We start from the raw sequence: 22,831 nt of genomic DNA, 5'->3' as shown, positions 1-22,831 counted from the left end.
TGGGATATCCTGCAATTCACTTTCGTTTCCGCCAAGTATATGCTGTCTCTTTCGGCGACCTGACAGCAGATATTGGGATGTGGGTGGCCAAGTTGGAAACAGGCGGAATGGGTCATTTCTTATGATCAGATCTCCATGTATAGCCCTGTACCAGGTGTGTCTGCTTCATGGCATAGGGAATCTGGCTGCAAATATGACGGTAGCCCCTAATGACGAGTATCATAGCTGCGGCTCATATGAAATGACGACCGACGGTATGGATGCCTTGTTCGAGGAATGGCAGGAATATATATAATGAAGCGTGTCGCACCCAACTCTCGAGGTCTAGTAATGTATATCCCAAATCTTCCCACGGCTTCTTTTTGGCTATTTATCCCAATTCTTCTCCGTTCCATGTGAAGACAACAGTCTTCTTCATGGGATCCGCCTCGCCTCCATGCCTGACTTCAACCCCCAATCCTTCCAACCCGACCTCAGCAGCCCTCCTGTTCCATAAGAACTGCCGTATAGGCCCATCCAGATCAGCTAGAACCCATATCAACGGGTATCGACTCTTGATGAGCGCATCTCGGACTCCCTTTGTAGCCTCCCGTGTACTAACCAGCATCCCCAATATGCCTTCGCCTCTCCAGCCAACGGGTGCCCCCGAGAACGTCCCTTCAAGCTCTCGTATCAGATTTGGCCCAACTTTCGCCTTGACTGCCTTGCATTGTACTAGTAGCCGTAGCGGATGGGCTGAGGATGAGGGTGGTAGAGACCAAGTCCCGACGAGATCGATGCCGGAGTCTGCACGACCGCCGATGCGAGTGGCGTTGATAAAATGCTTCTGTAGACTCTGTAGCACTGTGTATTCGTATAGTGTGCCTACATAGGTTGTGCTTTGTGTAGAGAGAGATGTCCTCTTTGCATAGTCGAGGAATGACTGCAGGTCATGGTGGTGAGACGTCGGCGATGCAGGTGGAACTGGCAGCGAGGGACTCTCGGTAGAGAAGAGCCTTGCAAAGCTATGTTTAGAGCTGTAGGAGCTTGTCCTGTAGAGTTGTGCAGCTGTTCTTCTGTATATCATCGTTGGTATGAAGCTTTTGTTTGGCCGTTTTGAAGCATTTTTGGGTTCAGTTTCTTCCCCAAACTTTTGTTCTCCTCCTTCTCTCTCGCCTTCATAGCTACAAGATGCGCTTCACCCAAAACATCTAATCCTGCCCTTCTTGCTCTCTTCATATTAATATACGGGACGGGCAGCTCTAGATAATTCGATATAGCTCGCCTTGCGATTTCATCTCTCCGGCTGAAGTCTTGCGACTGCAGCTGAAAGCTCGCTCTCTGACATGGCGGACATCCTCACGCAGCTTCAAACATGCCTAGATCAGGTACGATAGAACGGTCTTATGCAAATCGGGCACATTATTATGAAAGAAAATACGATGCTAATCTTAATATCTAGCTGGCAACCCAATTCTATGCTACACTCTGCTATCTTACAACATATCATGACCATTCACCCGCCATCCCTCCACCAAACGTACCGACTGCAATCCCACAACTAAAGAAGATACCGAAAAACGCGTCGCCGAACACTCCCGGTGCCCAACCTGCTTCCGCGCAAGCACAAGGCCAAGATCAAACCCCGCAGCAGCAACAGCAGCAGGGTGATGCTGCAGGCCCGGGAGCGGAGGAAGAACGGCGAGACCTCCCACCACGGCCTGATTCGCCGAATACTTTTGCCCAACGGCAGAGAGAACTGGCTAGGGACTTAATCATCAAAGAACAGCAAATTGAATATCTTATCAGTGTGCTTCCAGGGATCGGGAGCAGCGAAGCAGAACAAGAAGCTAGGATACGGCACCTGGCGGACGAGTTACGGGAAGCGGAAAAAGTACGCAGACGGAAACGGAGACAGATGAAGAAGCTGGCCGAGAAGGTTGATGGGCTGCTGGAAGCTGTCAGCAGGGGAGTATAACTAGATCAGGCGCGTGAAATGGTTAGTGAGCGGTTCTGTTTCGATACTCTTTGCGAATTTTTGATGATACCCATGTCTTTTAAAACAACTGATTTCTCTATACTTTGATGGGCTATGAAGAGCGACCTAGTGGCAATACATAACATATCTACATGCACAATTACTTATCGGCGTACGACTAAAGCTAAATGGAGAGCAGATCCAACGTGGCATTTTGGGCTCTATGAAGTAATCTATATTCTAGAAATCGGTTTCCTGCAGCAGCTTATTGGTGCGGCCTCGAGTAGACAATAAACGAGTGAAAAGGGGCTGGGGTTCATGTGAAGAGCAGAATTTAATATAAAGCAGGGGGTGTGGGAAGTAGAAGTATTGACATAAGATATAGAATGGGATCGTATTTAAGACGAAGGGTATCAAGAAAGGCACGAGTGAAAATAAAAAGGGGGAAATGAAGGGAATATTAGAGCAGGTTTCATCACTGTCTTTAAGGAAAAACACTGGGGAAAACACACCCAGATTTTAAAACATGGTCATTCTACCCGTCTTAACTCCAGTCCCTAATACCATTTTTTTCCCAGTCGTAAATTGGAGTCGTAAATTCCGGAAATGCCGAAGTTGACATCAGTGCCGGTCGTCAAAGTGTAGCAGAAGAATAAACAAAAGAAAATAAAAAGAGCGGCCATTGATTGTGGCATGAGTGAAGAAAATGCCAATGACCAAGATAGGGGAAAAGCTTTCACTTGAATAAGCTTCTATATTCCTGAAGTCTCTCCTGCTGCATCTCCCGTCTATCCATCTTTCGATTCAAGCTCATATCAGCTAGTCTCTGCTTCCGCTTCGCCAGTTCGGTGATCTTTTCTTCAATGCTATCGTTCATAATAAACTGAATTGTGGTGACTTCTCTCGTTTGGCCGATACGATGAACACGATCCACAGCTTGAGCAACAGCTGCAGGGTTATATTGCGGTTCCATGATATAAACCTTCGACCCAGCTGTGAGGTTGAGGCCAACTCCGCCGGCTCCTATTGTCACGAGAAGAATTGTAATGCTGTCATCTGTGGAGAAGGTTTCAATCGCTGTATTCCGTTGCTTTAGTGACATGGTGCCGTCAAGGCGAGTGTAGCCGGTTAGGCCATTGTCTTCCAGGGCTATTTCGATTAGATCGAGATGCGATGTCCAAGCTGAGAAAACAACACTCTTGATTGGAGGTTGATGTGAAGATTTTTTATTTTCCTCAGCTGTATCTAGAAGATTTGAAACCAGAGCTTTTGTTTTTGTATGAGGACCTTCGTAAAGCCCAAATGCTTTGGCTTGTTTGCGGTTCTTTTTATTTTCAAGAAGTGAGGCTAGATAACCTTCGAAGCCGGTGGTTGTTATGACGGAGTATGTCGGGGTGATCACACTCTTGCAAAATGCACAAGAGACTTGCACGGGTGTGCCAGCAATTTCGTCCAATTTAGGCCCAATGGGCGTAAAGCAGTCGACACACAAAATGTCATAGCAGGGGAGAATGGCGGCTACCATTGCATTTTTATCTCCCGGGCTATCGTCGGATTGGAGGGTTATGTAGTTTCCGCATCGGACACAAGCATCAGCGGATGATTCTTTCATCAATGCTAGCATTTCATACGCTTTTCGGCTGGCAGCATTTGTAGAGTGATCGTCATCAAGTTCTTCCACGTCAATAGCATCGTTTGCAGTAAGTCCTCGGAACCGTTCACGATCTTCCTTATCCAACAGCTCCTTGCCATGTGCGCAGATTTGCCTTAAAACCATCATAGCCTTCAAGACTATATGATACATTTTGCCGCTGACTTTTTCGCGAGTTTCTGAAGCGACGACATTCATCATAAAGTTAGATTCTTTCTTGAAGAAATCATGAAGTTTCTTCTCTTGTTCAGAAAAGGTAAGCATAACGGTCTTGTCATGCCGTGGCGGTAGGTTGATGCGATCCTTAACACGGCGAAGGGTAAATGAGTCTACCAGCACACGCAAGTTTGTAATGGCAGTAGGACTTTCACACTTGAAAGGTGAAACTATGTGCGCAGAAAATCGACCTCGTTCGTCATATGGGGAAAGCCTCAGAAACTTCAGTACCGCTCCAAGGTCCTCAAGTCTGTTCTGGATAGGAGTCCCGGTGACGGACCATCGTCTTCGTGCGTTTAGTTGGAATATAGCTTGACTCTGGGCGGCATTTTGCTCTCGGATTATATGCGCTTCATCTAGAACGATGCGGAACATGTTAATACGCACAAGCGGGCTTGTGCCTCTCTTAGAGCTTTTCCCTGAAATGTCGCTCAAAATGGTTGTGTAGGTGGTAATAACGATATCGTATTTCGCCAATTCCTTAGGGTCCTCAGTTCGATTTGGTCCATGGAAAACGTAATAAGAGAGGGCATCCGTCTTAACGTGTTCCTTGATTTGGCTCACCCAGTTACCGACGGCACTAAGAGGGGATACAAGCAGAGTTGTTTTTGCATTGATTGTGGACGGGTTCACCGGTTTCTCGTTTGCCCAAGCTGCTGCCTCGGGAAAAGTTGAGCATACAAGTGATAAAATGCTCAAGGTTTTACCCAGTCCCATCATATCAGCCAATAATCCGCCTAGGATCTGAGGCGGTTCTGTGACCATCGTCACACCGCTGATAATTTCACGATAGACTCTCTGACCGTTGGCATTTTGTTCAACCCTCCATAACGAGTTGTTGTCTGCCTCATTGGGACCGAGTTTGCGTGGTTTCTCCTTCTCTAACATAAATCCAAGAGCCTGCTTTTGATGGGGTAGGAGTTGGGTCTTTAGCAATTCTGGTGTTTCTATCTCCGGAAGGTTTTGAGCGCCTTGAAGCTGATCGAACATCTTCGTAACAGCACTGCTAACCTCCTCAGCAGTACGGACTTCCGATTGAACTGCAAACCTAGGATTTTGCTGTGGTTGCTGCTGCTGCTGCGCGGCAGCTATCAGTAGACGGCGCCTCTCGGCATGAGGATTGTAGGTCGAGATACCAGCTTCAACTGCATTCGGAATGCCTAGCCAAATGTTCTTTTGGCTTAAAACGCGACCAATATTATCGGCAATGCGTCTAGGACCGTAGAGGTTTATAGAGATTCGGAATAACTCGGAACATGCCTGGCCAGGCCATTCGTTCGGCTTCTTTCTGCGGACGTCGAGGCGGGCTTGCGTTCGCAGGTCGAAGGTCATATCAAGAAGGGGCGCCAGGGCAGCGGAGACGTGAGAGTCAAGAACTCCAAATGATCGGCCAGACACATCCCGGACCTCAATTGTTATGTTTTGGCTCCGTTGTCGTAATAGTTGACACCTAATAGAAGGCCAGTCTGGTGCAGTTCCACCAAATACTGACCTAGGAGGCGCTGGAACTATATGCGCATGTACTGTCGCCCCTTCTATTTTACCATAGCATACTTCTTCCGCACCCTTATCCTTATTAGCAACGAATATCACATCGTCATCATTTTTGTCGTCGTCTTTGTCTATAATGCCGTCCGCTTAGTCACCATAATTATCGATTGAGACCGATTTATACTCACCTGCCGTAAGATCGATAGTATTGGCAGCTATAGCTGGCTGTTTCATATTATCCGCCTTTTCTTTCATAAACCCTCCCAGGACTGAGGCACCAGCGCTCGAAAATTTTCCTTGACTCTTTCTACCACTATTTGCAGGCGGTCCGTTGTCAATCTTGACTCGTTTCTGTGGCTGGTTCTCCCTCCTCTCAACTCCGTACATGTCCTCAATCATATTTCGATGCGTGGCTGTGGACGACCCGTCAGCCCCTGGCTGTATATTTTCACTTCCTGCTCCACCCGAAAGGGTATCTGTAGTGGACTTGGCTCCATTATGGTTATAGTTGGGGCTATTCGAGTCTTGTGGGTTATTCGCGTTCGGGGCGTTCGGGGAAGGCCTGGCCGGAACCTTGTACTGTCGAGGATTGAGTAGCTGTCTGGGATCAAACGAGGTTCCTGGGGGAGCTCCAGTTGCACTGGGTCTCTGGGTATCAGGGGGTCTATTGTTATTGCCGGTGGTTGATCGACCTTTGAAATGAGAGTGAGTTTCTGTTTTTTTGAAGGGGTCAAAGTCGTCTATGCATTGGCGCTTCTGAGGAAGGGAGGAAGGGGATGCAACAGGCATGTAATCTGGCGGTTCACTCAAGTATCGAGGTTTCATTCTTTGATCACCGCCTGTTGCGCATCTGTGCTCAAAAATAGGGGTGAAAGGTGAGGTATTACCAGTCGTATTCTGTCTCTTATATGCCTTGGGGTCCAACAGGAGAGCCGCGGAAGGGTAGCTCATCGTCGCGTATCGCGGTCCTTGATGAACTCACGAAGCGAAAAGGTCCGAGAGAGGGAGTGTGGTTATTACAAGGTAGAAATTTATTGAAGGATCTAATGGCCGAAATATCGACGAGCCGATCTTGGTTATATCTTGGGTTGTTCCATCGGGCGAGGCACAGAGCGCAGTCGAGAGAGCTGTGCTGCAGGGTGATGTAGAAGGCGGTAGATGACAGCGAGCGCGAGGGATGAAAGGTAAGTGAAAAAGGTCAGAAGCACCCGCTACAAGCGCCCGTCCTGCCTTCACGGTGGGCTCACTCAGTGATGGACGTGGTGGGCTCGATTGATGCTGGCGAGTGACGAGTGAAGAGTGACGCATGCGAGATCGAGGCTCGAAGTGAGATAAGATAAAAGGCGGGCTTGGCGGCTACGGCGGATAAAACCAAGCGGCAAAAAATGTCATGTGATGATAGGGCTTACTTAATCAGTAAAGGGGCTATCAGAAGGCAAGAGACAAGGAAGTGAGGAAAACGGAGAGATAGATATATGGAGGTATATCTAGAGGTCATGATTAATGTACAAGTTGCTGAAAGCATTCAAAAGAGTAAATGGCCCGCCCCACGAAACCAAAAGAATCGCTTCTATGGTCAACACCACGAAAATGAAATGATACAACGAGGAAACATTATGGGTCCCATATTAGAGGCGAATATATATGCCATCAGAGTGTCAATCAACGGCCAACAGCGCTAAACTCCGCATGCACATATCATTAAAGAGCAATTTCGATCTTTTTATAAGAGGTATAAATGGTGGAGAAAAAAAATGAGGAAAACGTAGCATAGAACGGGCTGTGATAAGAAAGCATGAATATGAAATATAGAAGGGGGGAATAATAGATCGAGAGTTGTATACGTTCCTGGAATTGGCATTAAAAAAACTGAACTTTGTAGAACAAGGAAAAAGGTATGTTAGAAGGAAGAGGGGGTCACCACCAGGTGAACACTGGATTTTTGCTTTTGACGGTTTCAAGTCTCTCCACAATCACCTTGCGTTCGTGTCCGTCCATTTCCTCTGCTGCAGCATAACCCAGGTCACCTTCAAGGTCGTCGCCACCGAAGTCAAACGCACTGTCTCGTCGTTGTGATATCGAGTTACGTTTCTTGTGTGATGGTAATTTTCCATTGAGATGCGATCTGCGTCTGGAATGGTGATCAGTTTGCCGAGGGGCCGTGGACGCCCAGCTCCCGGCAAGTTTTCGGCCGCCTTCCTCAAAATTTTCAACGTTGCGGAGGCGGGAAGAATCAAGCGACATCGGACTCATTAGCCCATCCGCTGCACTAGAATCTAGGGAAGGCCGGTCGCGAGAGAGCTCGAAACGATTAGGATTGGGTAGTTCACTTGTAGGTGAGCCAAAGCTCAAGAGATCTCGGTGGCCACGGGGCTCTGGGGTAATAGCAGCTCCAATATCCATTTCCTCGTGGAGTTGATCTCTGCCGTTGGCTCGGTACATATGTGCATCGGTCGAAGGAGCCCGGAGTGGAATCGCCACGGGTACGTTTACTAGGTCGTCCCAGACACATACTCGGGTTCTCCGCGTAAGCTCAAGTGGTCCATGGTCACGTTGCTTCAATGTCTCAACAACATTCCACGCTTGCCCTTTCATCACGGCGATTTGTCTGGCAAACATGCTTTCTTTAAAATCCGAGTCTTGGCTGAATATCGCTCTAAGCGCGGTCTGTGTTTCAGTCCACCATGCGGTAGATGTGAGAAGTGGTAAGAAATGGTCGCGAGTTTTTTGCGAGAAGGGTTGGCCGATAAGAGAAACGGGTAGGAACAGCCAGCCGAATGGAAAACTACGCCACTATAAGATATTATTAGTATACTCAAAACTGAAGAAGTTGAACGAGGTTCACTTACAGCATCAGGATGTTTCCAGGGCCAGGATAAACTGTTATCGATAGCTCCAATTGAAAGGGTTGCTTGAGCTAGCTCGGCTGCGTTTGATGGCGTTCCGGCACGGCTAGTCGCTGTCATAGCATCCTGGCGTCTATATGGAGCGGTACGGGAATTCTTCCCTTGGGAATTTACAGAAACTGGACGAGCCGGGGGCATTTGGTCATCGTCGCCCAAATGGTCTGTTCCATTCATTCTGACGGGTTCTGACACAATTGCAACCTCCTCAGTATGCCAGTTGATCTTAATCATCCAATTATCAAGACCACGATCCGTATTTCGCATAATGTAGTCTAGAATAACGAGCTTTTCAAGCTCTTCCCGGAAACCCTGCTTCAAATTTTCCGTCCAGTGGAACTTATGATGACCGGAGGCTTCTTGAGGAGTGTTTGCTCCGAGCATCCGTTGGTTTTCATCCCCGTCTTCGTCGTCCGATTGAGCACCAGAGGGCGCGCAAGTTTCATTCCATGCCCTCTTTTTCCTGCGAGGAGCGTCCTCGGCGCGGAACCCGGTGCTTGGTTGATCAGGCCAAGGATGCTCTCGAAGGAATATGTTCGCATCTTTAAAGCCTTTGAGGAAGACCTGGAAGCTGCCTACCTTCGGAGGCAAGGGCCTCCTACCATACCATGCTTTCCGTCGGTCCCAGAAATCGTAATGGAAGGATTTTGATGAGAGGTAGACGATATCGGTATAAGGAACGAGGTTTGTTCGTAACTGGCTATCAAGGACGTATGCAGCAGCTTCGGAGACATATGAAAGGTTGGGAATAAGACAGGCGCGGCCAAAACAGCATGGGAACAGATTTCGATGTATCCATTTGGTCCATTTCGGGTTTCGCGAAGCATACGGTTCCTCATCCTTGGGCTTGAATACTCCAACGACTTTTCCTTGGGCATTTCTCGCAAAGTAACTACCAGAGCTTCCCTGCGAGATCATTTTCGGGTGGACACCGAGTTCAATAGCCGTCCTGACACTATCCACAACATGCTCAAATTCGGCCTTTGTCATTCGGTCCCCGCTATTCTCAGACTCTAGAGAGGCTGCCGTGACTGGTCGGACGCCATCCAAGGCCTGAAAGACAGAGTGGTGGATTTCAAGCTCCTCTTCCTCGGAGGTCTTCCCGCGAACCCGATTAATCTTAAATTTGGAAGCGATTTCTTCCGCCCATTTCTCCAATCGCATGTTAATGGCCTTAATATCGACCCCGGAGGAGTTACTTCGAGCTCGGTTCCGGCCTCCATGCTGACGGCGATAGTATACGTCTGAGGTATCGTGTCTCTGGCTATTGGATTGAATCGGGGCGAATCGAGGAGCTGAATTCGAGGCTATCGGAGGAAAAGGGCGCCGGTTCTCATCATCAGATTCGTCGAGATAGTCATGGGCATCTGCCTGGGAAAGACGGGCGTAACCCGAAGTTGCTGGACGGTGTTTTGGCGCCATGGCCGTGATGATCGGATGGCTAGCAGTAGGCAAAAGGAGAATAGGCGCGTTTGACAAGCATTTGCCCAAGGATATTTGAAACTCAAGACGCCGATGCAACAAACACAGGGTCTAGAGCATCGTTTCTTTTCTGTAGAGCAGGGACGCAAGGCAACATTTGCAACCTACACGGTGCGAGTGATATGGCTCTGGGTGATAAAAAGGAAAAATCCGTTTGCCTTGCAAAGCCCCTTTCGGGTGATCTGGACAACAGTAAATTAAACAATTGGGTTACGTCAGCTTAGTAATATATTATCATGTGACTATATTAAATTGATAGATGACATAAGCAACTTATCGCCCTGATAACACTTTTATCGCGAGTTCCTTTATCTCGTTTCTCCAGCTTATTTTCTCGACTCTCGCCGTCTCCAGCATCACCATTCAGCCATCGATATCCTCTGTTCCCGTACTCTATTCCGCTCCGAAACATCCTCCTTCTCCCTTCTTCCTACCCCTTTATAGATAATTGAGGCCTCCGGTGCCTCAATCCATCCTTCACCACGGCTTCCGCAGTAGCTTCCCTGTCCCTAGGGACATCCGCCATTGACCCGGCATTACGCTCTTCATCCTCGCAAGTTCGAGACATTCCCGACTTCACGTCGCCTCAGGAAGGCGACGGGTCTTCTTCGATGAAATTTGAGCCTGCAGAGCCCTCCCAGGCCTACCATACTACCAACACAACAGCTTCGCCTTCCAACTCCTTTCCTCCAAATACCGAATATCCAGAGACCTCAACGGCTGAATACGCCCCTTCGGCTACAGGTCTCTCTGCTTTGGCATCTGCCGCCTCTGATCAGACTTCATATCTACGGTACGTTTGATGAGAAAGCCCCGATAAGGAGCGGCCATTCGGCCGTGGATTGGTCCTAGGAATACATCATGATCAATGCCTGGACCAGATCGATATAATGCAAACATGCTAACCTCTAATCCGTTATAGGGCCTACGATAACGCGGATAACTCGAGCAATAACCATAATGCTAGCCAGAGCGTGAACTATGCGACCTCTGCTGCAACCGCGACTAACGGAGGACAAGGTAGCACTACGGTAAGCATATAGTGAAACTCAGTCACGCAATATCCACCTCCGTTTATATCCCAGTCTTCTGCCCTTGATCGCGCACGCGCTATCCTGCTGGATTTCCCTGCCGTTTGCAATGAAATGCTCTCCTATTTAGGCATAGCTAAGCAGAAGGCTTGGCATCCATTTAAACTGTTTTTTCTTTCTTATCGCCAAATCCGTCAACCTTCTCCTTATCTAGCACCGTCATCAGGATAGCTTCCAGATAGCGATATAACCCTTTTCTATCTTCACCCTGGAAGCTATATGATATACACAACGCGTCACAGAGACCCTACATCCAATTTATTATGGCGACTGCGTTAGCTGACCAAAGTCATATTCAATTGCAGTCCGTTTGCCAGAATTGCGGAACTTCCAAGACTCCACTATGGCGCCGTGATGAGATGGGCTCGGTGCTCTGTAACGCCTGCGGTCTCTTCCTCAAGCTTCACGGACGGCCCCGACCCATGAACCTGAAGACGGACGTGATAAAAAGCCGTAATCGGGTCAAAACTTCAGGCCAGGGCCCAAAGAGAAAGGTACTTGAATGTTTAGTCACGTTAATGGACTAAGAGTCTAATTACCTCCTGGTGTAGGCCAATACCGATGCGAACAACCATTCTGCCCCAAGATCGGATGGCACTACGCCATACGGGTATGCTCGTGCTTCAAGGAAGCTGTCACCTGGTCGTTCAGATGGCTCAAACTCTCCCGTCTCACGGACGGATACGCCCAACTATCATAGCTCATCCAGTATCCCTCCTCACAATATGTTTGACAACGTTGGCCTATCCGATCCCAACTTCAACCCATCTGCAAACTTTGCCTCATTACAGCTCCAACATCCATCCCCGGGGTCAACGTCTTCTAACGAACGCCATCTGGACGCTCCCCCGACTTACGAAAGCTTGGCTGCTGCAAACACATCTCTAAAAACTAGAGTCAATGAGCTGGAACTGATAAACGACCTCTTTCAGGACTCTGAATCGCGTCTACGACAGTCCCTCAAAGAAGCACAGAAGCGAGAAGAGGATCTAAAACGTAGGATAAGCGAACTTCAGGGTCGCTTATCTGAGCAAGAACAGGGCCAGTCGAAGGATGAGCCCGCAGAACCTCATGCTAAGAGATGTCGACTTTCTGATTCTTCAGAGAAGGTTGACCTTGACAGCAAACCTTCTGCAGACGTCTAGGACGTCGGTTCTTTCTTGTATTGACCTTCAGTTGGCACACAATGCGGCAACCTTATCTGCTAGTTCTTATCCTTCGTTTCGTCTATACTCTCACTAAGCCTCCCCATTTTCTGCCTCCGGAAGTTGATGTCCTCTTGGCGTCAATGCCTTGCTCGTTTCTTACCTCTCAAGCCTATTTTTCGTTCTATAAAATCCCGGAACTCTGTACTCTATATGCCTTTATCCATATTTGTCACCAGCGTTCCAACGCTGTGGCGTTTATCCTTCTTTTCATATCATATCATTAGTTAATCGCCTTTCCACACAAGCTGTGGATAGAATCTTTGTGCTCGGTACTTTTTACTGCCACTCTTCCCTACCCATGCAGCATATCCTCGGACATCCTAACTGCTTTCCGTTTCATTACACTCTTTTCTTGTGATTGCATGTTTTATTACCCTTTTCACTTCTCACCTGTCTTTACTATAAAATCACTTCATCTCTCTTTGCGCGCCCCTATAGTCGGAGTTATGTGTCTCGAATCTTCTAGCCTCTCTACTTTTCTAGAGAGGTATAATCTTTTTTTTTTCTTTTTTTTCATTCCTCTACTTCTTTTTGGTTTAGTGGTGAGGTTTCTTATAATTTATTTCGTGGAATGGGAGGCGATGGTTGCTTTTACTTTTAGTTGTTGTAATATAGACAGAAACCGAACCAAAAAGCGCAAAAAGGAGGCGATTCAACACGTGAGAATAGGGAATAGATTCTTTAGCAAATTTTAATATCTTGGTTCGTTTTTAATTGGAGTATCCAAAATTCAAGAGTTGCAAAACAAATCTATTTTTGTCTAAACGAGCTGAGATATCGATACCCAAGCCTGATGAGTATGGCCCAATGGACTAGTTCGCATAAATTCGAGGAGAAAGAGAGAAGTTGAAACAAAAGTGCCCAAAAGTATATATTAGAATGAAAGTAAAGAGAAACATGGGCAGTGTATAGCCTCCTTACATCTAGGAAGTAAGTGGGCTAGATAATTCGACTTGCGCATAAATGGTATCGCTAAATTCGAAATTATAACCAAATCAATGCAAGGGATATAAGAGAAATCATGCAATTCGTTCATCAACCTCGTCTTCGTCAGCATCCATACCGCGGGGAACTCCTCGCCTCTCGAGGAACATCCCCAATAATGTCAATACAGCGCAGAATATGGAAGCGTAAAAGGCCACCAAATACGCCGTTGCATAGCACTCTAAGCCCATATTACATTGACGTTTGCCATCCGGTGATAGCTTCGAGTGGCTATCATATATAGCACCATAAATGTAATTGAAAATGTGACCAAAAATAGCGGCTGCAAGGGTCATGACGCCCCAATTTTGGGAGAAACCGGATATACCGAATGTATGGGAGACGATGGCCGGGTAAACACCGAAGAGCATACCGTATGCTAGGCCGGTCAGAGACGAAACGAATAGGAGGTGGCGTGGGTTGGAAATCGTGCTACCCCCAAATTGGGAGATGCAGAATAGGATGCTGGCGGCGAAAAGACACCAGAATCGTGACATGTGGAGGCGTTTAACGACGAAGTCCGATCCAATACCTGACAAGGGAAATGTTAGAGTGTCTTTGTTGATTAAAGTGTAGGATATTGAGAGAGATATACCACTTAAAAGACGTCCTACAAAGCTGATCACAGAGAAGATCGAAACATGTACGGCTTGTCTTTCCCGAAGAAAATGGGGGCTGACATTGGGTTTGCGGTACCTCCATAAGGCCATGACCTAGAAAATAATGTTAATAAAGAGACCATAAACCTCGCCTAATGTAAAGGGGTATCTCACGTCGTTACCAATATTACTAAGAAGAATGTTAGCTATTACTCGTAGGTAATGGACCATGCGGTGAGTACTAACTTAATAGTCATCAATCCAACTCCTGTAGAAATACCGAGCAGTAAAAATAATTGCCAAAACTGTGGCGTAGGGAGAAGGCGCATTCCCCGTATATCGGTGCTAGCATGGTCGGTGCCGCTAGGCTTAGAAGATTGAGGTTGAAGGTAGCTGCCACTATCACTCAGCGACCTAGCCCTGCTCATCAGGGATGAGGTCTCGTCGGCTTCTGCGTCAGAAGCATTTGGAACAGCCGGACATTCTGCAGGTAGCGGTGCGGTAACCTGCGCAGAGGAGGAGGAGGCAATCGCACGGTTCGAATCGGTTTCAGAAGCCACTTGTATATTTTCAGCAGGTTGGATACTTTGCAATACATTTGACTCGGGATATTCACCATTCGCAACTGCAGAGTATGATGGCGGTGGGGGAAGTATTTGTAGGAAATACGCGCAGGCCAGTATCAATGACGAAGGGCCGACGGCAAGTAATAAAAGAAACTGAGAGGTATCGTCTTTGAACGCCATGGCTGACACTGCTGAGAAGCCAAATGCACTAAGACCAAACGCTGCGAGTGGGAAAGCAGTTGCCGAGCCTCGATGGTCGGGGAAGTTGCTTGCAGCTGTTGGAATCGTTGGTGAGAATCGTCGACACATTTACCACGGTTAATGATATCGTACCTGTTTTTATTGCTGCTGAGAACGCTGCACAACTTCCCATGCCCGAAAGGAAGGAGAAGAAGCATAATAGCGCAACGTTCATGGACCCGGCGCCAGCAGCGTAGGCTAAACAAATGTTAGAACATAATCTCCGTAGGAATAAATGAAATGCATATGAGACTCACCTCTATGAATTGGAAAATAACCGCAGAATAAAGCAATAGCTCCAATGAGGGTACCAGGTCTAGTTCCTCTGGTGTCCACCATATATCCAATGGGGATTCCAACTGCATATAAACCCACATTTCCAGCAGCGCCCTATGAACAATCAGTGAACCACGATCATTGCGGTGTATATATACGAGGACGACAGCTCCACACTTACAATTAGATTCCCTTCTGTCGAGGTGAGCTTCAGGCGGTCGGCGAACTGTGGTGCCCATGCTGAATATACATACTTGAACAGAGGGTTAGCCGCCAAGAATCCAAGAAGTAACAAGCTCTCTCTATCTGTAACTGTTTCTGCGCCAATTCGATCAACCTACATTAGTTCCGCTTGCCAGCGCGACAAGGGTTGCAGCGACCACGGTTATAAACCGGTACGTGGCGAGAGATATGTACGGCATTGGAGCCGCCACGGTAGGCGCAAGAGCACCGTCAGAACCTGATATCGACGTGCTACCGGGTCATAGGGTGAGCTACTGAAAGAAAAATCAGTACGGAGTAAAGACCGAAGGAGTAGAATCTGAAGAAAAAGGAGGTGGTGTGGAGGATATATCCGCTTGGATTTATATCCCAACCCGCGACGCATCATCAGGGACCCTCTTGTGATGGGCTAAAGATAGCACCAGGTTTTGATGGCGTTTGCGTACGTACGATGGTATGAAACGGTGGAAGTCCTACTCAGTGACATGAAGCAGCCATACGGCGCGTAAAAGGACACGGCAAGGTCTTCAACTCCTTAATATGAAAAAGAGAAAAGAGGGCGCCGGCGTCTAGTTATGAAAATGCCGAAGTTCGCTCGCCTCAGCCCTTTTTTCCCTTTTTACCGAGCCAACATCGGCGGCAAGATGAGCTAAGCAGAATAGGATTATATAAGCGAGATCTAAATTTAGCACTGATATGCAAAATGATGACATAATATTCACTTAGGTAAGTATGACGTAAGAATGCCAAGTATTTTAAGGTCACGTGTAGATGGCACCCCCAAAGAGGCAACTCTCAGCGTCGACTATGGTTTCTTCGCGGTTCACACTCCTACAGCTACATCCAGTTCACCTTTCACTCTTTTCCGTCTGCCTGTCGTTCATAGAGCGCATCCTGACGAGTCCCTCAAGATGGGCGCGCTTCTATCTCTGCCTTTGATGGCGATCCCAAGCGTCGGAACGGTATGTTTGTCACTACCCGCCATCTTCCTAACAGACTTCGAGTAGGTAACTAACTAGACGCAGTTATTGACGTTCGGCGCATCATGTTGCGGTGCTGCGACGTGCTCTGCTATATGCAGCGTATGTGGGAAGTTCCAGAGCAGGTACGCAAGATGTCCATACCTTCTATTACCCTGCCCTCAAGGCTACCAGAATACTGACTGCCGATTTAGCATGGCCACCCGAATCGCATACGCCTTCATACTTCTAATTAACTCGATCCTATCCTGGGTCATGCTCACACGGTGGGCGCTTAACAAGCTGGAACACCTCACATTCGATTTCTTACCGATAACATGCGACGGCCAAAAGTGTCATGGCTGGGTTGCCGTTCATCGAATCAACTTCGCCCTCAGTCTTTTCCATATAATACTTGCTATTCTCCTTCTCGGTGTCCGATCCACAAAAGATGAACGAGCCAAGTTACAGAATGGATTCTGGGGTCCCAAGGTTATCGTCTGGCTGGCATTTATTGTCTTGTCGTTCTTCATCCCGGAAAGCTTCTTCATCGTGTGGGGGAGCTACATTGCCTTTACGGGAGCTATGCTCTTCCTATTACTCGGCCTCGTTCTCCTGGTCGACCTGGCGCATAACTGGGCAGAGTTATGCCTGCAAAAGATTGAAGACAATGGGTCACGAATGTGGAAGGGCCTGTTGATTGGCTCGACACTCGGGATGTATATTGCATCCATTGCCATGACTGTCCTCATGTACATCTTTTTCGTCGGCCATAACTGTGCTATGAACAAGGTAGCAATCACCGTAAGTTTTTAAACAATACAGCGCCCTATTTGAGGACACACTTACTAACGCTGCGTAGGTTAACTTGATCGTCTTTCTCATTATCTCCTTCATATCCGTACAACCAGCGGTTCAAGAATCCAATCCCCGCGCCGGATTGGCCCAAGCGGCCATGGTCACCGTCTACTGCACGTATCTAACAATGTCCGCCGTGTCCATGGAGCCAGATGACAATAATTGCAACCCTCTCCTTCGAGCCAACGGTACAAGGACCGCATCGGTCGTCATTGGCGCCATCGTTACAATGTTGACAATTGCCTATACCACAACCCGTGCCGCAACACAAGGGTTCGCAATGGGATCCAGCGCTGCCCAAAATAACTATGCTAGCATCAACCAAAATGATATGGAACATGATCTCGTGACCCAGCAGCCAGGACTCAGTCGGCGTGAAATGCGGGCCGAAGCGCTCCGTGCTGCTGTCAACAGTGGCAGTTTGCCTGCTAGTGCGCTAGACGATAGCGATGACGAGTCGGATGATGGCAATGATTCGAAAGACGACGAGCGGAACTCTACACAGTACACCTACTCTCTATTCCACTTCATCTTCTTGTTAGCAACAATGTGGGTAGCCACGCTATTAACACAGCCCCTCGAAATGGATGCCGAAGACGACCTCGCGCCCGTTGGCAGGACATACTGGGCGAGTTGGGTGAAGATTATCAGTGCTTGGGTGTGCTACGCTATATATCTATGGACACTGGTGGCTCCTATTGTCCTACCAGATCGATTTGGCGCATAATCCCCCAGCATTCGATAATTTCATCCTTTCTCCCGGCGTTCATTTTGAATTCAACTGTTTACATACCCTGTCAGCTGTCATGTCATTCACTCAGAGCATGTTTTCCTTTTACAACCGTCTATTGTATTTTGTAAAGATGATTAGGAATATATATTTCGTTCCGTCTTGATAGTTCTTCAAATCACGTAAAAGAGCTCGTTGGTTTAAAAAAAACACGTAGAAAAAACGATGACGTCAGGAAGGAACAAAAGTTAAAATTATCCCTACGCGACGCGCAAACCATCAATAATAATTCGTAAAGCCAGGCAGTAGTCGGACTTCTCGACTATTCAACTCCGTCACCATGACCTGAAGATGGCAACAATTAAGCCTATCGAGGCTCGGTCGGTAAGTTGATGCGTTAAAATTTCGTACTGCTTTCTACATCTCTAACGTTGCTCCGTAGGTACATCAAATCCAGTCGGGTCAAGTCATCGTTGACCTCTGTTCTGTGGTAAAGGAGTTAGTTGAGAATAGTCTAGATGCTGGAGCTACCTCTATCGGTATTATATATATATGATCTATGATCTTACCTGCTATCGCTGTGGCTAATATCAAATCTTTACAACCATAGACGTGCGATTCAAAAACAACGGCCTCGATTTGATAGAAATCCAAGATAATGGTCACGGAATCTCCCCCGATAACTACGAGTCTCTGGGTAAAATGAAGCGCTCTCCTCCAAATTGATTACTCTAATTAATTTAATACACAGCATTGAAACATTACACTTCCAAACTATCCACCTTCGCTGACCTCACCTCCCTCCAAACCTTCGGCTTCCGCGGCGAAGCCCTATCATCACTATGCGCCGTTTCAACTCTCAAGGTTGTTACAGCCGAAGCACACCAAGCTCCCAGAGCCTCAAAGCTGGATTTTGAATTTTCTGGAAAGCTCAAGAGTACGCAAGTGGTTGCTGGTCAGAAAGGGACTACCATTTCTGTTGAAAACCTATTCAAACCTCTGCCGGTTCGGCGGCGCGAATTGGAGAAAAATATCAAAAGAGAATATGGAAAGGTCTTAGCCTTATTACATGCTTATGCATGTATAAGTACCGGCGTCCGTTTTAACGTTAAAAATCAGATGTCAAAAGGGAAAAGCGCGGTGGTCTTTGCCACGAAATCTAACCCCACAACGAGGGAGAATATTTCGAATGTTTATGGCGCGAAGACGCTTCTTGCCTTGATGCCCCTTGACTTAGACCTAGAGTTTGAGCCGAGTTCAGCGGCTAAACGGTTCCAAGGCACAGGAGGAAAATCCACTAACAATATATTTGTTCATGGCCACATATCTAAACCAATATTTGGGGAGGGAAGGCAAACACCTGATCGCCAAATGTTCTTTGCGAATTCTCGGCCATGTGGACTACCCCAGATCGCGAAGGCCTTTAACGAGGTCTACAAATCGTTCAATTTATCCCAATCGCCGTTTATTTTTGCGAACTTTGAAATGGACACTGGTGCATACGATGTTAACGTCTCACCTGATAAGCGAACCATTTTACTGCATGATGCCGGCGCTCTAATCGAATCTTTAAAGGCATCTCTTACTGAGCTATTTGAAAATCAAGACCAGACAGTTCCAGTTTCGCAGCTTGCGTCTAGCAAGCAAAATGAGATAAGGCCGAGAAAGGAAAGGACACCGCCAACTTCGGTTGATGCAACGCAGGATTTGGAGGAGCCATCTGCTATTGCAGGTTATAGCCAGGGGTTAGGGCAGAACGATGTTGTGGAACATGATGACCGGGAGACTGCTCAGACGCCTCAATCATCGATGAAGGAAGCGCTCCAAATGTTCGGCAGTGGCAGCAAAGACACTCAAACTCCTGAACAGACAATCGAACACGACCCTGTTATTCCCGAGTCTAGCGGCGTATATACCACACCCGGAAATCCTTCTGATAACAAAACTACGGAGAGTGATAAAGGATTATCCCAGACACAATCAACGCAGGAACATCACATCTCAAGTAGCCCCTCCTATGGAACCCCGACCCACAAGCCCGGGGTGGTTCAGAATGCCTTTGACCGAATGCGAATTAATAGGCCTGCTGCAGAAATGGCAACTATCACGATAGGGAACAAGACCTACCAATCGACTATCGGCAGAGATCCTGTAAAACGGAGATTAGAGAGTTATCCAGGATTGCATATGCACTCGCCAGCCTCGAAGACCAGAGCTATAACTATAAACAGGAGTAAGTTAAGCCGAAGCCTTCAGGCTTTTACCGCCCCAGGTACCCAACCCAACGAAGGTGATCTGAGCGACGACGCCATCGAGGACGAGAATGGTGAGGAGGACGAGAAGGATGTCAGCATAGCAGGGTTAGATGGTTCAAATACCGAAGGGGAAGAGGAAGTTCAGGATGAAGCTCCAGAAGGGGATGACGATGACGAGGAAGACAATGCCAATGAGCATGAGGAGCACGAGGAGCATGAAGAACGACATGAGGTTCAAACGCTTCAGCACAGTCGAGAATCCAGATTAAAACGCGGTGACTCTCCTACCTCGGACTCCGATGAAAGCTACATTGATGATGATGAAAGAAAGCACCGGGAAGACGCAAAGGTTGATGAGCTAATAAAAGCCGCGGAAAGCGCATCAGCCGTCCCGTCAGAGAGGAATATCGAACGTGCAGAGAGAATAGTTCGAAAACCTCGGAAGAAAGATTCTACGCATGAATTGATATGCAATGTGGATACTTCCATTGCGAACATTGAGACCCAGATCAAAACGCTTTATGAAAGTATCCAATCTTTCAAAAATGAACATGTGGCTCACGGCCAAGATGAGGCGGATGATGGTGACCAGCAGATTGCGCCTGAAACGAAGTTGTCTCTGGCAGTATCTAAAAAAGATTTTGCTAAAATGCGTATAATCGGACAATTTAATCTCGGCTTTATCCTGGCGACAAGACCAGGTACCAAAAGAAATGACGACCCTGCTTGTATAGGGACTTCAGCCGAGCAAGACGAGCTGTTCATCATTGACCAACATGCCTCTGATGAGAAATATAACTTTGAACGACTCCAGGCTGAAACAACTGTGCAAAATCAGAGGCTTGTTCAGCCAAAGTTACTCGACCTGACTGCCGTGGAAGAAGAAACCATTATCGATAATCTTGCAGCATTGGAGAAGAATGGATTTATCGTTGAAGTTGATACAAGCGGTGACGAGCCCATCGGTAGGCGATGCAAGCTTATCAGTCTACCGCTAAGCAAAGAAGTCGTTTTCAATACCCGTGACTTGGAAGAGTTGATTGTCTTGCTTGCTGAGTCGCCACAGCATTCACAGGGTACTCCAGCGAAACGGTTAAGGAACGAATTTGATAGTGATGCCGAAGGTGTTGGAGGTTCGGCTGCTGTCTCGTCTCCATTCTCTGACCACCTCGTTCCACGCCCTAGCAAAGTGAGGAAAATGTTTGCAATGAGGGCCTGTCGATCGAGTATCATGATTGGAAAGAACCTTACTCATCGACAGATGGAGAATGTGGTGAAACACATGGGAATGATCGATAAGCCATGGAACTGTCCGCATGGGCGGCCTACCATGAGACATCTAGTGAGCCTAGGACAGTGGAATGAATGGAGCGAATGGAATAGCCACGCAGAGCGTCGGTCTATAGCTGGGAAGCGACCAAGGAGCATAAAACATATATGGGAGGAGTTTGTCGAAGATTACAGCTCGTGAGGGAGGTGATACCCGAGGGCCTTTTTGGTTTTATAATATGATTTGAAAACTTGATATCATCAGTTCATAATTTGGATATACCTCGCTGAATATAGCTCCCATATTAACTAACATAACCCAGATCTCGAACTTCCCTAACCTTGGAGTCTGGTTTCCGTGCGAGTTTGGTATCTCTTCCAGCCATCACTGCGCTGCCGTAAAGTAACACCATGTTTGAGATATCAACGAACAAATAAAATAATAAAATAAACATGAATAAAAGGAATCAACCAAAGATATCACCCCGTACAGTTAACCAAAGGTGTTCAATCGCCTCACTGATGACGGCCTCCCTTTAAAACCACTTCTTCAGCCAGCCCTGCGCCGGCTTCTCGACTCTTCCTTCTCTCTGATCCTCCTCTTCAGCCAACCTCAGCGTCTCCTCAAGGACCAGCAGATCTCTCTCCATCACCTCTGCAAAATTCTGCAAATCGCCAACTTCCTTTAGGCCAGTCTGGCCCTGGTCCAGCAGTTTCTCCAGCTCTTTACTCTGCTTGGAAACCTCCTGGGTCGTCCGCTTCAAGTCTTCTTGCTGCTTCTCTATGACCGCGGCGTTGTCATGGAGTGTTCCTGCTCGAGTACGCAGGTCGGCATCCAGGTTGGTGCCAACCGATGTCAGGGAGGCAGTGAATGCTGCGCGGGCTTCCGCCGTTGCATTTGAGCGCGATTCCTCTGTTGGCATTTCTTTGCTTTTTGCGTCACTTTATGATAATGTGTATCGGTTGTTTTTGATTTCGTGCAGGTATAGTATGTTATGCAGTCTGATTAACGCGAGCGTGTGCGGAGTATAAATATAGTCGTCGTTATTTAAATAACTATAGGGAGCAACGGCTGGCAACTTCGGGTCCTAGATCAAGTACGCTGGCGTTCACTTGCTCAAATGATATCACAGCTCAAACAACCATTGAATACCCCGCATCTTGTAGATGTTCCCTGCAGCAGCTCACTAGTCAGACTTCTGCTAGCTGGTGATCGGCTTCACGACATCGTCTTCTTGAGTTGTAGGTCTATCCACGGCCGTACCCAAAAACACCAGGCTCTGCAGAAAGACATGCATCTGATAAACAGTGAAAAGGCTCAAACAGAAATACTGCAGCATTTAGGAATAGTTGTCCGCTTCGTCACGCGTATTAAGCCCCTGAGAAGCATCAGTTCGCAGGTCACTCACTTCCACGTCCCGAATCCATAATCCTCAGGCTACCTTCCCTGCTTCCTCCTGTATTTCCTATATGGATGGGCCGTGTTGTCTTGGAAAAAGTCGTATTAGCTTTACGACCGCATCCCTAATACTCGGTGTGAGCGATGGGATTTTAATATTTTAAGGGCGAAGTCAATGACGAAAATAGAGATTCCAATATGACGCATTGGACTTTTTTTCATATTGGTTCCAGGGCTATCATATATATGTGTGACATGGTTTTCAGTAACGCATAGCATTGACATTCCCTGGCTAGGATGTATACCTCGAATCCTCGTTGATTCCGCAGCGTACGCCTCTACATGCCCTAGGGCCGTTCTCGGTGACTACTTGTAAAAAGTTAGGATAGCTAGTAGAAAAGGGGCAGGGGTAGAAGACATATAAGGGATACGATCAGGTTGTGCTGTTAAGCAGGCTATCTATTTAAGACGGGAT

General features: G+C 47.4%; 9 protein-coding genes across 9 annotated transcripts; 4 read left to right on the top strand and 5 right to left on the bottom strand.

The window, feature by feature from the left end:
• Window positions 1–370: 370 nt before the first annotated feature.
• On the bottom strand, window positions 371–1,066 carry GIQ15_02145 (uncharacterized protein; the record flags this gene model as incomplete). The annotated part of the gene is made up of 1 exon (XM_033549562.1): window positions 371–1,066. One exon carries the CDS (start codon window positions 1,064–1,066, stop codon window positions 371–373), a length of 696 nt encoding a protein of 231 aa, XP_033406723.1.
• A 259-nt stretch (window positions 1,067–1,325) lies between these two features.
• Window positions 1,326–1,957, top strand: GIQ15_02144 (uncharacterized protein; the record flags this gene model as incomplete). The annotated part of the gene is made up of 2 exons (XM_033549561.1): window positions 1,326–1,367; window positions 1,442–1,957. 2 exons carry the CDS (start codon window positions 1,326–1,328, stop codon window positions 1,955–1,957), a joined length of 558 nt encoding a protein of 185 aa, XP_033406722.1.
• A 736-nt stretch (window positions 1,958–2,693) lies between these two features.
• On the bottom strand, window positions 2,694–6,266 carry GIQ15_02143 (transcription termination factor 2; the record flags this gene model as incomplete). Its single annotated transcript, XM_033549560.1, has 4 exons — window positions 2,694–5,200; window positions 5,317–5,332; window positions 5,379–5,446; window positions 5,504–6,266. The coding sequence occupies 4 exons, from the start codon at window positions 6,264–6,266 to the stop codon at window positions 2,694–2,696; spliced, it is 3,354 nt and encodes a 1,117-aa protein (XP_033406721.1).
• A 966-nt stretch (window positions 6,267–7,232) lies between these two features.
• Window positions 7,233–9,640, bottom strand: GIQ15_02142 (phosphatidylinositol 4-kinase LSB6; the record flags this gene model as incomplete). The annotated part of the gene is made up of 2 exons (XM_033549559.1): window positions 7,233–8,108; window positions 8,165–9,640. 2 exons carry the CDS (start codon window positions 9,638–9,640, stop codon window positions 7,233–7,235), a joined length of 2,352 nt encoding a protein of 783 aa, XP_033406720.1.
• A 182-nt stretch (window positions 9,641–9,822) lies between these two features.
• GIQ15_02141 (GATA transcription factor) lies at window positions 9,823–11,936 on the top strand (the record flags this gene model as incomplete). The annotated part of the gene is made up of 5 exons (XM_033549558.1): window positions 9,823–9,892; window positions 10,214–10,493; window positions 10,623–10,731; window positions 11,034–11,285; window positions 11,343–11,936. The coding sequence occupies 5 exons, from the start codon at window positions 9,823–9,825 to the stop codon at window positions 11,934–11,936; spliced, it is 1,305 nt and encodes a 434-aa protein (XP_033406719.1).
• Window positions 11,937–13,018: 1,082 nt separating this feature from the next.
• On the bottom strand, window positions 13,019–15,086 carry GIQ15_02140 (uncharacterized protein; the record flags this gene model as incomplete). The annotated part of the gene is made up of 7 exons (XM_033549557.1): window positions 13,019–13,696; window positions 13,757–13,772; window positions 13,829–14,423; window positions 14,482–14,586; window positions 14,646–14,778; window positions 14,846–14,917; window positions 15,006–15,086. 7 exons carry the CDS (start codon window positions 15,084–15,086, stop codon window positions 13,019–13,021), a joined length of 1,680 nt encoding a protein of 559 aa, XP_033406718.1.
• Window positions 15,087–15,797: 711 nt separating this feature from the next.
• On the top strand, window positions 15,798–17,430 carry GIQ15_02139 (uncharacterized protein; the record flags this gene model as incomplete). Its single annotated transcript, XM_033549556.1, has 4 exons — window positions 15,798–15,848; window positions 15,912–15,991; window positions 16,061–16,649; window positions 16,708–17,430. 4 exons carry the CDS (start codon window positions 15,798–15,800, stop codon window positions 17,428–17,430), a joined length of 1,443 nt encoding a protein of 480 aa, XP_033406717.1.
• Window positions 17,431–17,784: 354 nt separating this feature from the next.
• Window positions 17,785–21,159, top strand: GIQ15_02138 (uncharacterized protein; the record flags this gene model as incomplete). The annotated part of the gene is made up of 4 exons (XM_033549555.1): window positions 17,785–17,817; window positions 17,876–17,972; window positions 18,044–18,130; window positions 18,185–21,159. 4 exons carry the CDS (start codon window positions 17,785–17,787, stop codon window positions 21,157–21,159), a joined length of 3,192 nt encoding a protein of 1,063 aa, XP_033406716.1.
• Window positions 21,160–21,493: 334 nt separating this feature from the next.
• Window positions 21,494–21,880, bottom strand: GIQ15_02137 (uncharacterized protein; the record flags this gene model as incomplete). The annotated part of the gene is made up of 1 exon (XM_033549554.1): window positions 21,494–21,880. One exon carries the CDS (start codon window positions 21,878–21,880, stop codon window positions 21,494–21,496), a length of 387 nt encoding a protein of 128 aa, XP_033406715.1.
• Between the last annotated feature and the right edge of the window lie 951 nt (window positions 21,881–22,831).

The sequence above is a fragment of the Arthroderma uncinatum genome, assembly GCF_011692745.1.
Source record: "Arthroderma uncinatum strain CBS 119779 chromosome Unknown scaffold2, whole genome shotgun sequence".
NCBI classification, from domain to species: domain Eukaryota; kingdom Fungi; phylum Ascomycota; class Eurotiomycetes; order Onygenales; family Arthrodermataceae; genus Arthroderma; species Arthroderma uncinatum.
This window is presented reverse-complemented; position numbering and strand designations above follow the sequence as displayed.